At 39.2% G+C, this 16,756-nt stretch overlaps 1 protein-coding gene across 6 annotated transcripts in view; it reads left to right on the top strand.

The window, feature by feature from the left end:
- Positions 1–16,756, top strand: part of LOC104243806 (F-box/FBD/LRR-repeat protein At1g13570-like) — a 46,742-nt gene that overhangs the window by 3,022 nt on the left and 26,964 nt on the right. For 2 of the 6 annotated variants that reach the window (XR_011404506.1, XR_011404505.1), the window contains 3 exons: positions 8,121–8,183; positions 14,550–14,620; positions 15,362–15,495. Coding sequence is in view for 2 of the 6 variants with exons in the window: in XM_070165472.1 (XP_070021573.1) it covers positions 8,121–8,152 (32 nt within the window). In the remaining 4 variants the exon portion in view is untranslated. Of the gene's footprint in view, positions 1–7,310; positions 7,382–8,120; positions 8,409–8,742; positions 8,814–14,549; positions 14,621–15,361; positions 15,496–16,756 lie in introns of those variants that run through there. The other 4 variants (XR_011404504.1, XR_011404503.1, XM_070165472.1 and 1 more) reach the window with 4 other exon arrangements.

Below are 16,756 nucleotides of genomic sequence, written 5' to 3'. Positions count from 1 at the left end.
AAGCCAAAAACCATGATGAGTTCCCTTGTTCATATGGCGACGCTTTCCTGTATAATACTTACTTTCCCCTTACGCAGGCCTTGAAGATATTTGCTATGAGGCCTCCCCCGCCCGGTGAAGAGGAAATCCCGAAGCCAACCAAGGAGAAGAAAAGGAAAAGGGCTTTGCCAGCAAGTTCCCCGATGCCCAAGAAAAACAAGGCTCGAAAACCTAGGGCCGATCTTGCAGCCCTATTTGCGGAAGCGGTCCAACACCTTCGGGATGGCGAGAAGAGGGAAAAGATGGCGACTGCCCGTTAATGACTCGAAAGAGGGGGAGCACTGAGGCTTCGAAGGCCACCAACCCGACGGTGGCTGATGCAGTTAAATCTCAAACCGAAGAAATCTCGGAGGGGAGCTCGAGCAGAGTCCCCGAGCCATCGGGTGGTAAAAGTGCTCCTCGCCTAGGAGGATATCTGACCGGCTATTGCGCCCTTTTTTTCCCTCCACGGATATAGAGAAGTCCGGGTTTCGACATTCATGGGGGTAATAACTCATTTCCTTTTGGGAATTTAGGTTTTTGAAGAGTCGCCACCTAACGAATTATGATGCGTTAGGGCACCTAGAGCGATTAACTCTTAGACTAGTTTGCATTACCAGAGATTTAGGGTAAGAGCTCGAAATAACCTTGAGGGGAAGGTGTAAGGCACCCCTCTCGGTCCACAACGGTGGGTCCCGACCGAACTTATACTTATGAATTAGTCCTTTTAACAAATAAATAGTTTAAACACATACTTGCAAATAAAGGTATATTCTAAGTACATGTATGGTTCAAGTAATGAAAACAAGGGAAAAAGTTTGAACATGTATAAAGAGAAGTAAATTTGTTTAAAACATATAAGATTTGGAAAAGAGGGGTCCTAGGTTGGTTAGCCTATAGGATCACCCCACATAATTCCCGGTAAACACTCCTTAATGAGGGGCTACACGTGACATTAGCGCGTAGTCATCATATCCTTACTACCCAATTCCCTCTTCTTGGTCATACCCTAAAGCGTTCTAATAACCTTGACAGATGTCCTATGCGTGCACTACCCGTCCCTTCCTTGTGACCCCGGAGGTATTTAGGACCTCTAACTAGGGTATTTCTAGAACTTCCTAAGGTTTTAAAGGATAAAAATTCTAGGCGTCAATCAAGAACAATTAAGACTGCATTTAAAGGGAACAAATTATAGGCTCACAGTCACCTCCACAAATATAACAAGTAAATGCACGTCTTCAAACAACAGTCAAGTATTAAGAGATAATCCTAGAACATGATATCTAGGTGAGCAGGGATTATACAGTATTGAATTAGGACAAAGTGTAAAAATCCTATTTAGCTTGCCTACTGATTTAGACCTATGAAATCTGAACAGTTTTGAATAACAAAACACAGTTTCATAGTTGCAGAATTTAAATCGCTCTAGAGGCTTGCCTAAGCGCATAACAGTGATGTCCTAAAAGCATGGTATCTACATGGATTAAGGAATGTAGTAAAACAGTGAACAGTTTTTAAACGGACACTCGAGATCCTATAGACATGCTTTCTTGCGGTAGTAAATTAAGGCAGTGTTTGAAAAACTCATTTAAAGAAGCGGACAATTGATTAAGCCAATTCAGAATGAATTAAACTGATTTTAAGTTCTATAGGCAGTATTTCTAATTTTTAATTCCTATAGGTATGGTATCTAATTGTTAAGAGCTGATTTTTGAACTTATAGGCATGATTTCTAGTGAGACGAATGTAAATACATGTTGTAACAGAAACTGAACTCAATCACTTTATTTCTATAGGCATGATATCTAATTATAAAGTTAATTTTAATCCTATAGACATGATTTCTATTAACGAAGCCATTTAGATCCTATATGCATGATTTCTGATATTGTGAAAGTATAGCAAGCATAACAAATACATTATCACAAATCCTATAGGCATGGTATCTACCCTGATTTACCCAATATATATAACTACCCACCCTTTTTTACTAATCACCCAAATATTGTTTACAAATAATTATTACAGACCGATTAAATAAATTACATAAACAAATAAAGAAAAAAGAAGAAGTTAACTATAGAGAGCCTCAAGCAGGCCCAAGTGACTTCCCAAGCCTCCAATAGCCTCAAATGCCAAAGTTCCATAGATAAGATCATGTCTAGGTATGTCAGAGTTCCTTAAGGACCTCAAGAATACCGGACAGTTCTCACACCTAGACCTTTTCTCAAACATTAACTGATTTAGGTGCAGTGTGGAAAGGCCAGCTCTGACATGCCAGAGTTTAGAGAGATCTCAAGGGTCTCATGACAGTACACATATCAGAAGGGCAGAACCTAATATCCTAAGAGTAAAGTGAGAGTGCTTGACATAGTTTTGTTTTGAAAATAGTATAGAGATGACTTTAGAAGTAAAAGAGATTTTTCAGAAAACAAGAAATAGTTTTGTGATAAAAGACAGTTTGAGAAGAGTGCCAAAATAGCAGACAATCGATTGGTCATATGAGACATTCAGAACACTTAACAAACAGAACTTCACATGGGGATAAAGGGATTGTGGTATATAAGAATCACCTTAGGGTACAAGGATAGGGTAGTGGAAACATATTGTCACAAACTGCATGCAACACTTAGGATCTTAGAGACTCGGTAAATATTTAGGACATAAATGATAGTTGGCTTGTCTTGAACATGATTAAACCTATAGTTTGGACATGCTAGGTAAAGAAGTAGGCATGAAAGAGTGCAGAGTGTAAAGAAATGCATTGAACATGACAGAATTTTAGACATGCTAGACGAAGAAGTAAGCAAGAAAGAGTGCAGAATTAAAGAATACATTGAACATGCAGATTTTAGACATGCTGAGCAAAGAAGTAGATAGGAATACAAGTTGACCTCATAACCGATGAACTAATGCGGGAATAAAAAACACATAGGGTTTGGATTCCAAAACTTAACTAGAGACATACTAGTTGAAGAAAAGGGTGCAGAATATAAAGCAAATGAAGTTCCAATATCTATCCTTGGCTTTCAACCGGCTAGATCAACAAGTATCACAAGTAGCAGTAGAGAAAGAGAACCTAAGAAGCAATGATTTTTTGAACTAATGTTCGTTGTTTAGAACTTAAAAGAAGAGGAGGTTTATATAGTAATCAAAAGCTTGACACACAAGGTAAGAGATCAATTAAGTAGTAAATCGAGGAAGTCACATGTAAATTAGCAAGTTCTTCTCTTAATCAAGGGACAATTAGATCAACGGTAAAATCATGCTACGTATTTAAGGAAAAGAATCAAATAAGGCTTAGTATAGAGTAGGTAATTAAGGATAAATGAACAACAGTTTAATTAAGGAAACAAATTAGTAATAATCAACGAAATAGAAACAAGGCATGGAAAAACAATTAAGGCAAGCAATTCAATTAAATCGAATAGAGAGGTAAGAATCAAGAGTTAAATGGAAAGTGTTCAAATTAAACTAGGAAATAAGGGATTCAGAGTAATCAAGGTTTCAAAAAGTCATGAAAGAGTCAGCATGTTTAGCATATAAAATAAGGTAGAACATGAATAGTCAGGATTTCACATAGCTTTAACAAAACACGTAGTTAAGCGACACTGATTCAAGGAGAAATACACAAGTCTTAACATGAATGGTCAGAATGAACACAAGCCCATAAAATTAATGAAAGGTCAAGCTAAGAAATTCAGTAGAAGCATATTAGGACAACAAAATCACGGGAAATCACAAGAACCTAAAGCAAGAACACAATCAGATATACTAATATTCAGAAACCAAATGAAGAACCCCTAAAAATTAGGGCTTTTGGTACAAGTGAGTTAGGGTTATAGCAGACTCATAAAAATTAGTCAAAATATATGGGAAGTAGACGTTTAAACACAAAAAATCATCAAACAAATTTTAAAAAGAAATTCCGGAAACCCTAGTTTTAGGAAAAGATGAAAATCACTTGAAAATCATACGATTCTCCTAAAGAATCTTAAGGCTGTTGTAAAACTCACAAGAAACAAACTCAAATCATTTTAGATATGTACAGATTTAGGAGGTTTAGAAAAGAAATTAGGATTTCGGAGAGAACCATACAGAGATGAAGAAGCATACTGAGAAACCCATAGATCGTATCTAATATAGGACGATCTTACTCGGAATCTCACTGGAGTGGCCTGAAATAGGCGAGAAAATACCATAGATGCAAGTTACTAGCCCTGATCCTTTGAGGGCCCTGGAGATGACAAGAATAACATGAGAGAGGCCATTGGAGGCCTGAAAGATGGTGATAAACCACCGGGGATAGCCATAGATGAGGGTCAGTGAGATGGGATTAGGTGACAGCGGTGTAAAGTGTAAAATGAATTAGGTTAGAGGGGTATAGGTTGGTTTAATTAAGGAAAAGGGAAACCTGGACCATTGAACAAAATGATCAACAACCAGGATTTGGCTGGGTATTTGGGTTGGGCAGATGGGTATTGGGCCTGGGTAGGTTTAGGTTTTAAAAAATTGAACTGGGTATTGGGGATGAAATTGAAATGAAATTAGGCCAGATTTTAAATAGCCATTTTCAATACTATATAATTTATAAAAATAACAAATGATGTCCAAAAAATATTTTAGTGTACTATAATGATTAAAAATAGTCGTTCAACATTTTAAAAATACAAAAGATCATTTTATGCATAAATAATGTAATTATACATTAGTAGGGCTATTATTGCAAAGATATGCAATTTAGCTTAAAAATGTAAAATGCAATTATAAAAAATGCACCAAAAATATTTAAACTGTTTTGGCATAAATAAAGAATTTAGATGGCTACATCACCAAAAAATAATAATTTAAAGGATAATTATTGAAAATTTTATAAATAAAAAGGGAAGAAATAAATCAATTTGGAGCTTTTAAAAATTATAAAAATTGCATAAAAAATTATAAAAAATGCTCATGCATGCTTATAACTGCATATATACTATTCTGAAAGTATATATATGTATTAAAAAATATATAAGGAAAAAATGGTTATCAACAACCGCCCTTCTTTACCCGAGAAGGATGAAAGAGTTTTCGGGTAAAGAAATGATGGCCAATTTTGATCGGATGGGATGTTTTGAAATGCAGAGGCAGGACTCTGGTCTTTGAGTTGCCTACATATCCCTGTTCTTACAGGAATCAGACCATGTGTAGTTCTGAATTCATTGGCGATATAAACCGATGAAGTCATTGCAAGAACAGACACGAGATGCAAAAGTGGCTATGGTGAGCGGTTAGGGTTCGAGACAGTTGAAGGAACTGGAGCGAGGTCGCTCCTGCTACGATAGCGGTTTCTTGTTGGTCACCTGCAGATGAAAAGATGTTGCCGACATGTATTTGTGCGGAAAATTAAACATGATGCAGGTTCCTTTTGGAGCATGAAAGTTGTTTTGGACGGTTAAGGATGACGTCCTTGGACCATGATGTCCTGGGCTATGAATTGTTTAGTGAGGGATTCGCAGGCCATGAAATGGTATTCTCGGGCCATGAAGATGGTGCCTCCGAACCATGACACTTTTGAGTAATGATATACAAATTTGAGGGATCCTCAGGCCATGGCATGGTGTCTTCTGGCTATGAGGATGATGCCTTGTAGGCTATGACGCCTTTGGATATATTAGCAATATTTCAGCCCATGATATGCAATAATATGATGTTAACAAGACAAGGCTTAGTCTTATGAAATGGAGGGCAGAGCTTAGCCCGATCGACAAACAAATAGATAATGCTAGAAATAGAGCAATATTTGTGCAGAAAGGGACATTGCTTAGTCCCATGTAGATGGGGATGCAAGGATTAGCCTTATACAAATATGGAGGCAAGGATTAATCTCATGCAAATATGAAGGCAAGGATTAGCCTCATGCAAGTAAGGAGGCAAGGATTAGCCTCACACAAGTAGGGAGGCAGGGATTAGCCTCATGCAAGTAGGGAGGCAGGGATTAACCTCATGCAAATATGGAGACAGGGATTAGCCTCAGGCAAATATGGAGGCAAAGATTAACCTAATGTAGGTATAAAAGCAAGGATTAGCCTCATGCAAATATGGAGACAATGATTAGTCTCATGCAAATATGGAGGCAAGGATTAGCCTCATGCAAGTATGGAGACAGGGATTAGCCTCATGCAAATAGGAAGGCAAGAATTAGCGTCATGCAAGTAGGGAGGCAAGGATTAGCCTCATGCCAGTAGGGAGGCAAGGATTAGCCTCATGCCAATATGGAGGCAAGGATTAGCCTCATGCAATTATGGAGGCATGGATTAACCTCATGCAAATAGGGAGGCAAGGATAAGCCTCATGCAGGTATGGAGGCAAGGATTAGCTGTAATAACCCGAAATAATTGTTTATAAATTTATTAACTAAAATGGAAGAATTATTTGTATTATAGCTATTGGATCAAACAATAACCTAGGGAAGACTATTTATTATAGTATATAGGAAAAAAAAGGGAAGATAATTTATTATTATATAACATATTGTATTAAATAAGTGGCTAGTGGCTAATTTTACAACTTTACTTAAGTTTTCCCTAAACAAAATGGAGTGGGCCTTAAGCCCATATCTTGTGCTGCTAGGATTTAGGGGTATATTTACAGCTAGGTTATTAAAAAGAAAAGTAGCGCAGACTATATTGGAAAAAAAAAACAGTTTGTCTTCGTGACTGCGTTGGAAACCAAATCACTTTTATAAATCACTATCCAAAAATCTTTATAGAGGAATCCAATTTACAAGTATGTTATATATACTAATTCTTACCTACAGTAACGTTTTCAAGGTAATTGGGATGAAGGGATATTAATTCTAATTATTAGCTAATGATTATGAGGAGAATTATTTGGCAATGATTGATAGAAATTACAAAGCTAATGCTATAAAATATATTGGATGTAGTTTCGGTTGCCACTACTTTAAAGAGGAAATATATGATTAACTAATTTGGTTGTTATTAATGAAAAGTGAAAATTTTAGTAGCTTAATAATTATGTAATGATGATTGAATATAAATTGGTTTAATGAAATAAAGTAACCAATTTTGTTAGCATGAGAAATCTGGATTTCGGAACTGGTGGTGTAAATGCGAGACCACTGTTTCGGCAATTTTTTTTAATCATTGAAAATGCCGCGTTTGATATTAATCGTGTACAAATTTTTATTAATTAGATTGGGGGTTGACTTTGATTTTGGCTCGCCCTAAGATTAAAAATAATAATTGTTAGACTAATTAGGAAGTGTTATTCAATATTTTTGATAGATTGAAGACATTGGATGCCATTTGGTTGGTGTTCTAGACGTTACAAGGTTGAGAAACTTCTCGTTGGCAAGGTAAGTGAGACTTTAAGCTTTGATACTTGCTTTTCTAAAACCCGTTTTGAAAGTGTGTTTTCTCTGTCTGGTCCATGTGTTGGGACAAGCGTGCGCTTGGCAGAGGGTCTTAGACTAGCCGCAAATATATTATTTTATGAAAGAATAAAAAAAAATATATTATTTTATAAGTTGTTTGATAGTGTGATACGGTTGTGCGCCATGAGGTTGAGTTTTATAGTTTGATATGGCTGTGCGCCATGATATCGAGTTTGATACGGCTGTGCGCCATGATATTGAGTTTGATACGGCTGTGCGCCATGATGTTGAGTTTGATACGGCTGTGCGCCATGATATTGAGTTTGATACGGCCGTGCGCCATAATGTTGAGTTTGATACGGCTGTGCGCCATCATGTTGGGGCATTGTGTATGCCTTTGTACATTACCTGAGCATTGTGTATGCTCTGCTATATATTTAAGGCATTGTGGTGCCGTTGTGGACTCCTGATGTATTGGTAAATTTCTTTCACTACAATTATGATAAGTCCTTAGTGAGTATCCTTGTTGGTTAATTCTTAATGACTCTGTTGATACACATATATTGAGTTGTTGTATAATTAACATATTTACTACATCATTCGCGTTGTAGTGTGTTTGTATTTTCTAACACTTGTTCCATAGGTATTTAAAGTGGCGGGTCGAGGATCTTACTGTGTTATATTTACGTATAACTCACTCCTTACCTGCATCTCTATGCAGATACCGTTGCGGAAGATAGAGCTAGTGGCTGACGAGTCTGTTTGAGTGGATCCTATTGCTGAGGTGAGCCACCGCATCGTTCGGGGAGGCTTTCGTTTCAGACTTGCTTAGTCCGTGTTAGTTATTTTTTTTGGGGTTTTCATACCCATTAGTAAATCTCATATTACTCTGTTAGATGCTCCATGGTCTTAGTGTGAGATTTGGGCTAGAGTTTTATTATTTAAGTGATTGTTGGTTTTTTTATCAATTGACTAAGGTATTGAGCGATAATCGTTACATATTTAACTATTAATAATACTTTAGGCCTGCACTTTTTTTCTCAATGTTTGTGTAAATAGTTAAACGTTAGAGAAAGGGGTTCGCCTGGTAGGTAGTGTTAGCTGGGTGCCAGTCACGTCTAGGGGTAGTTTGGGATGTGACAAAGTTGGTATAAGAGCCTAGGCTTTAAGTCCCAGGTCATGAAGCAGTGTTTAGTAGAGTCTTGTTCATGAGTATGTTGGCGCCCATACTTATGATCTTGAGGCTGCTAAGCATTTAGGATGTTTTCCCTTCTTTCATTCCTTGTTCGTGCGTTGGGATAACATGAGTTTGACTTTGGATTGTTTGTTTCGCCGATGGCTAGGACACACACACCTTCATCTGCTAGACGTGGTGCTGGACGGGGTACTACTCGAGGTGGTGGTCAAGTTGGGGCTCATCAAACTAGAGCTCAGACTAGTAGACAGGCCGCTCCTTAGCCAGAAGTTGTAAATACGGGTCAATCCCAAGCTATTATGCCAAATCGAGTGCAAGAACAAATGGTTCATGATGCTCCACCATCAGTCACAGTTGATGTGCCTACGGTTACCTTACCTGTAGATGCAGTGGTGAGGTTGTTGAATGTGTTGGAGGCGTTAGTGCCTACTCAGGGTGGACTTCCAGCTCCCCAGACTACTTCGCAGGCGCAAACACAGGTTCAGCTGAATGTTGCAGCTCCTCAGATAGCCCCTCAGCAGGTCGTTCAGCCAGTTGCAAATACAGGGCAGTCTAAGGATCTTAAGAATTTCATAGATCTTAAGCCACTAGAGTTCGATGCTACACAGGTTTCTATTGAGCCCCAGAAGTTCATTCAGCGTTGTGAGAAAATACTATCTACTTTGGGGTTGAAGGAGACTCGAGGGGTGGAATTTGCCACTTTTCTATTTTCAGGATTTGCAGAGTCATGGTGGAATTCAGTTAAGAGAGGTAGATGAGCAGGTTTGCCACCTATTACTTGGTCAGAGTTTTCAGCTATGTTTATGGATAGGTTCGTTCCACTGAGCAAGCGAGATGACATGAGACGTCAGTTCGAGCAACTGCGCCAGGGCAGTATGATAGTTACAGAGTATGAGGCTAAATTCACTAACTTAGCCAGTTATGCACCTTTTCTAGTTGCAGATGAGCATGAGAAGGTGAGGAGGTTCGTGGATGGGCTTGAGCATCGTTATCGAGGTTCTGTGGTTAGGGATGTTCGAGATGGTTCGTACGAAGAGGTAATGGATACTGCTCTCCATTATGAGTCTTATTAAGAGAGGGACAGGACCGAGCGAGAAAGCAAAAGGGCTCGTAGCGCCGACGGGTTTAGTGGAGCTCCATATGGGGCAAGAGTGGTTTTAATCGTGGGCAGTCCAGACCTACTCAGTCAGAGTCAGTGGTGCAGTCTTCTAGGAGTACTTATCCAGCTAGACAGGGGCAGCAACAGACACAAAGGAAGGATAATGACTCATATCAGCCAGGTCAACATCCGAGGTGTTCCAATTGTGGTAGAAATCACAGTGGTCGTTGTTTTGGAACATATGGGGCTTGTTTTACTTGTGGTCAAAAAGGACATATTGCTAAATATTGTCCTAGAGGATATTCTGCTACTAGCCATGCTACTCCACAGCCGCAGAGAACGTTTACGGGTACACAGGCTCAGACTCAACCAACTAGAGCTGCTCCGCAGGTTGCTCGTGGATAGGGTCGACAGGGTACACATACTGCTCAAGAAGTGGGTGGACCGCCGAGATTCTTTGCTATGGCCAGACAGGATTCCGAGGCATCTAATGCAGTCGTCACAGGTATTATCACTATCGGTTCTTATGGAGCTTACGCTCTTATTGATCCTAGTTCTACGTATTCATATGTATCTCCATCTTTTTCCATATACTTAGAGCGAGGAGTTGAGTCTCTTAATGTGCCTTATATTGTGGTGACCCCAGTGGGGGAGACTATATCTGTGGATAGAGTCTATAGAGACTGTGTGATATTTATTCAGGGCAGGGACACCGTAGTCGATCTACTAGTATTGCCTATGTCTGACCTTGATGTAATTATGGGTATGGATTGGTTAGCTTCATGTTATGCTTCAATTGATTGTCATTCCAAGCTTATACGTTTTGATTTTCCTGGAGAACCATGTTTAGTGTGGAAAGGAATAACTGCTCTGACTCAGGGAAAGATAATATCATATGTAAAAGCACGTCGAATGATTAATAATGGGTGTTTGGGTTTTATTGCTACCGTTCATGATACGCGCTTGGAGGATGTTACTATTGATAGTGTTCTAGTGGTTCGAGAATTTGCTGATGTGTTTTCAGAAGATTTACCCGGGCTGCCTCCGACAAGAGAAATTGAGTTCAATATTGATTTGGTGCCAGGAACTCAACCTATCTCTATTCCTCCATACCGTATGGCTCCAACGGAGTTGAGAGAATTAAAGGTTCAGCTTCAAGAGCTACTTGATAAGGGATTGATCAGGCCTAGTGTGTCGCTTTGGGGTGCACCTGTGTTATTTGTTAAAAAGAAAGATGGCACGATGAGAATGTGTATTGATTACAGGCAGCTGAATAAGGTGACGATCAAGAATAAATATCCATTACCACGTATTGATGATCTATTCGACCAGCTACAAGGTGCAACTCACTTTTCAAAGATTGACCTGAGATCGGGTTACCATCAACTAAGAATTAAGACCGAGGATATATCCAAGACAGCGTTTCGGACCAGGTACGGGATTTTTGAATTTTTGATGATGTCCTTCGGGCTTACTAATGCCCCCGCAACATTTATAGACCTCATGAATTGGGTGTTCAAGCCATTCCTAGATCATTTTGTGATTTTATTTATTGATGAAATTTTGGTCTACTCTCGAAGTGAGGCAGAACATGAACAACACTTGAGAGTTGTGCTACAGACACTTAGGGAGCGAAAGCTTTATGCCAAGTTCTCAAAGTGTGAATTTTGGTTGGATACAGTTTCCTTTTTGGGATATGTGGTGTCATGAGATGGGATTCAAGTTGATCCAAAGAAGATAGAGGCAGTCCGAGATTGGCCTCGACCCACTACTCCTACAGAGATACGTAGTTTCTTAGGCCTAGCCGGATATTATAGAAGGTTTGTTGAGGGTTTCTCAAAGATAGCTACTCCATTGACTCGATTAACTCAGAAAGGTGTTGCATTTCAGTGGTCAAATGAGTGTGAAGAAAGTTTTCAGAAATTGAAGATCGCGTTGACTAAGGCTTCGATTTTGACACTCCCTACAGGTGCATGGGGTTTTACTATTTATTGTGATGCGTCTCGAGTCGGTTTGGGTTGTGTGCTGATGCAAAATGGCAAAGTAGTAGCTTATGCTTCTCGACAACTAAAGAACCATGAAAAGAATTATCCAACTCATGACTTGGAATTGGCTGCGATCGTATTTGCATTAAAAATCTGGCGTCACTATCTTTATGGTGAGCCATGTGAAATCTATACAGATCATAAGAGTCTGCAATATATATTCAAGCAAAGAGATCTGAATCTGAGGCAAAGACGGTGGTTAGAGTTACTTAAAGATTATGATCTTACTATTTTATATCATCCCGGAAAGGTGAATGTGGTGGCAGACGCCTTGAGTAGAAAGTCTATGGGTATCTTGGCCCGATTTACTGCTGAAGAACGACCTATGGTTATAGATATTCAAGCGTTGGCCAATCGGGGAGTGCGTATTGATCATACATTGCCGGGAAGATTACTTGCGGGTTTGGTAGCACAATCATCCTTGGTTGGACAGGTCAAGGCTCGTCAATTTGAAGATTCCCATCTTGCTAAACTTAGAGATCGAGTGCAGAATGGGGATGTTAAATCATTTGCTAGTGACAATGAAGGTGTGTTACGTCGACATGGTAGATTGTGTATCCCCATGGTAGGTGATGTGCAACAGTTTATTCTCGAAGAGGCTCATAACTCCCGCTACTCTATTCATCCAGGTGCTACTAAAATGTATCAAGACTTGCGTGAATTGTACTGGTGGAAAGGTATGAAGTATGATATTTTGAAACATGTGACTAGTTGCTTAAATTGTCAGCAGGTGAAATATGAACACCAAAAACCAGGCGGCGTGATGCAGAATTTAATTATCCCGGAGTGGAAGTGGGAAAGGATTACTATGGATTTTGTAGTTGGGTTGCCATGTACTTTTAGAAAACATGATTAAGTATGGGTGATCGTGGATAGACTCACAAAGTCCGCGCATTTTATACCAGTTCGAGTTACTCACACTGCAGAATAGTTAGCAGATATTTACCTCCGTGAAATTGTTCGACTTCATGATGTGCCTATTTCTATAATATCGGATCGGGGTGCACGGTTTACTGCTGAGTTTTAGAAGTCTTTTCAGAAGTCATTGGGTTCTCAGGTTGAATTGAGCACAACTTTCCATCCACAGACGGACGGATAATCTGAACGGGTTATTCAGATCTTGGAGGACATGCTTAGAGCTTGTGTAATTGACTTTGGTAGTTATTGGGACGATCAGTTGCCGTTGGCAGAGTTTGCTTATAATAACAGCTATCAGTCGAATATACAAATGGCGCCGTTTGAAGCTCTATATGGTCGTAAATGTCGTTCACCAGTTGGATGGTTTGAACCTGGTGAAGCACAACTATTGGGTCCGGATTTGGTTCAGCAAGCTTTGGAGAAAGTTGCATTGATACGTGAACGACTTCGGATAGCTCAAAGTAGACAAAAATTCTACGCAGATAAGAGAGTTCGTGATTTGGAGTTCATGAAAGGAGAAAAAGTCTTTTTGAAGGTGTCCCATATAAAAGAAGTCATGAGATTTGGGCGCAAAGGTAAGTTAAGTCTGAGGTATATTGGTCCGTATGGGATTTTAAATCGAATCGGGTCGGTGGCGTATAAACTTGCCCTGCCTCCGAGGTTATCTGCGGTTCATCCCGTATTTCATGTGTCTATGCTTAGACGATATGTTCGTGATGATAGTCATAAGATTCATCTAGAGGATGTGGAGCTTGATGAGAACTTAACTTGTGAAGAAGGTCCGATATCTATTCTTGATAGGCAAATGCGGCAATTGAGGTCGAAAAAGATTGATTCAGTGAAAGTATTATGGCGTAACCATCCCACAGAGGAAGCAACGTGGGAGTCTGAAGCAGACATGTGAAGCAAGTACCCCCAGTTGTTTGAGATATCAGGTACACTTTCAAACTCGTTCGAGGACGAACGAGACTTTAAGTGGGGGAGAATGTAATAACCCGAAATAATTGTTTATAAATTTATTAACTAAAATGGAAGAATTATTTGTATTATAGCTATTGGATCAAACAATAACCTAGTGGAAGACTATTTATTATAGTATATAGGAAAAAAAAGGGAAGATAATTTATTATTATATAACATATTGTATTAAATAAGTGGCTAGTGGCTAATTTTACAACTTTACTTAAGTTTTCCCTAAACAAAATGGAGTGGGCCTTAAGCCCATATCTTGTGCTGCTAGGATTTAGGGGTATATTTACAGCTAGGTTATTAAAAAGAAAAGTAGCGCAGACTATATTGGGAAAAAAAAAACAATTTGTCTTCGTGACTGCGTTGGAAACCAAATCACTTTTATAAATCACTATCCAGAAATCTTTATAGAGGAATCCAATTTACAAGTATGTTATATATAATAATTCTTACCTACAGTAACGTTTTCAAGGTAATTGGGATGAAGGGATATTAATTCTAATTATTAGCTAATGATTATGAGGAGAATTATTTGGCAATGATTGATAGAAATTACAAAGCTAATGATAAAAGCCACTACTTTAAAGAGGAAATATATGATTAACTAATTGGTTGTTATTAATGAAAAGTGAAAATTTTAGTAGCTTAATAATTATGTAATGATGATTGAATATAAATTGGTTTAATGAAATAAAGTAACCAATTTTGTTAGCATGAGAAATCTGGATTTCGGAACTGGTGGTTTAAATGCGAGACCACTGTTTCGGCAATTTTTTTTTATCATTGAAAATGCCGCGTTTGATATTAATCGTGTACAGATTTTTATTAATTAGATTGGGGGTTGACTTTGATTTTGGCTCGCCCTAAGATCAAAAATAATAATTGTTAGACTAATTAGGAAGTGTTATTCAATATTTTTGATAGATTGAAGACATTGGATGTCATTTGGTTGGTGTTCTAGACGTTACAAGGTTGAGAAACTTCTCGTTGGCAAGGTAAGTGAGACTTTAAGCTTTGATACTTGCTTTTCTAAAACCCATTTTGAAAGTGTGTTTTCTCTGTCTGGTCCATGTATTGGGACAAGCGTGCGCTTGGCAGAGGGTCTTAGACTAGCCGCAAATATATTATTTTATGAAAGAATAAAAAAATATATATATTATTTTATAAGTTGTTTGATAGTGTGATACGGTTGTGCGCCATGAGGTTGAGTTTTATAGTTTGATATGGCTGTGCACCATGATATCGAGTTTGATACGGCTGTGCGCCATGATATTGAGTTTGATACGGCTGTGCGCCATGATGTTGAGTTTGATACGGCTGTGCGCCATGGTATTGAGTTTGATACGGCTGTGCGCCATAATGTTGAGTTTGATACGGCTGTGCGCCATCATGTTGGGGCATTGTGTATGCCTTTGTACATTACCCGAGCATTGTGTATGCTCTGCTATATATTTGAAGCATTGTGGTGCCGTTGTGGACTCCTGATGTATTGGTAAATTTCTTTCACTATAATTATGATAAGTCCTTAGTGAGTATCCTTGTTGGTTAATTCTTAATGACTCTGTTGATACACATATATTGAGTTGTTGTATAATTAACATATTTACTACATCATTCGCGTTGTAGTGTGTTTGTATTTTCTAACACTTGTTCCAGAGGTATTTAAAGTGGCGGGTCGAGGATCTTACTGAGTTATATTTACGTATAACTCACTCCTTACCTGCATCTCTATGCAGATACCGTTGCGGAAGATAGAGCTAGTGGCTGACGAGTCTGTTTGAGTGGATCCTATTGCTGAGGTGAGCCACCGCATCATTCGGGGAGGCTTTCGTTTCAGACTTGCTTAGTCCGTGTTAGTTATTTTTTTTTGGGTTTTCATACCCATTAGTAAATCTCATATTACTATGTTAGATGCTCCATGGTCTTAGCGTGGGATTTGGGCTAGAGTTTTATTATTTAAGTGATTGTTGATTTTTTTATCAATTGACTAAGGTATTGAGCGATAATCGTTATATATTTAACTATTAATAACACTTTAGGCCTGCACTTTTTTTCTCAGTGTTTGTGTAAATAGTTAAACGTTAGAGAAAGGGGTTCGCCTGGCAGGTGGTGTTAGCTGGGTGCCAGTCACGTCTAGGGGGTAGTTTGGGATGTGACAAAGTTGGTATAAGAGCCTAGGCTTTAAGTCCCGGGTCATGGAACAGTGTTTAGTAGAGTCTTGTTCATGAGTATGTTGGCGCCCATACTTATGATCTTGAGGCTGCTAAGCATTTAGGATGTTTTCCCTTCTTTCATTCCTTGTTCGTGCGTTGGGATAACATGAGTTTGACTTTGGATTGTTTGTTTCGCCGATGGCTAGGACACACACACCTTCATCTGCTAGATGTGGTGCTGGACGGGGTACTACTCGAGGTGGTGGTCAAGTTGGGGCTCATCAAACTAGAGCTCAGACTGGTAGACAGGCTGCTCCTCAGCCAGAAGTTGTAAACACGGGTCAATCCCAAGCTATTATGCCAAATCGAGTGCAAGAACAAATGGTTCATGATGCTCCACCATCAGTCACAGTTGATGTGCCTACGGTTACCTTACCTGTAGATGCAGTGGTGAGGTTGTTGAATGTGTTGGAGGCGTTAGTGCCTACTCAGGGTGGACTTCCAGCTCCCCAGACTACTTCGCAGGAGCAAGCACAGGTTCAGCTGAATGTTGCAGCTCCTCAGATAGCCCCTCAGCAGGTCGTTCAGCCAGTTGCAAATACAGGGCAGTCTAAGGATCTTAAGAATTTCATAGATCTTAAGCCACTAGAGTTCGATGCTACACAGGTTTCTATTGAGCCCCAGAAGTTCATTCAGCGTTGTGAGAAAATACTATCTACTTTGGGGTTGAAGGAGACTCGAGGGGTGGAATTTGCCACTTTTCTATTTTCAGGATCTGCAGAGTCATGGTGGAATTCAGTTAAGAGAGGTAGACGAGCAGGTTTGCCACCTATTACTTGGTCAGAGTTTTCAGCTATGTTTATGGATAGGTTCGTTCCACTGAGCAAGCGAGATGACATGAGACGTCAGTTCGAGCAACTGCGCCAGGGCAGTATGACAGTTACAGAGTATAAGGCTAAATTCACTGACTTAGCTAGT

Source organism: Nicotiana sylvestris, chromosome 12, assembly GCF_000393655.2.
Source record: "Nicotiana sylvestris chromosome 12, ASM39365v2, whole genome shotgun sequence".
NCBI classification, from domain to species: Eukaryota; Viridiplantae; Streptophyta; class Magnoliopsida; order Solanales; family Solanaceae; genus Nicotiana; species Nicotiana sylvestris.
This window is presented reverse-complemented; position numbering and strand designations above follow the sequence as displayed.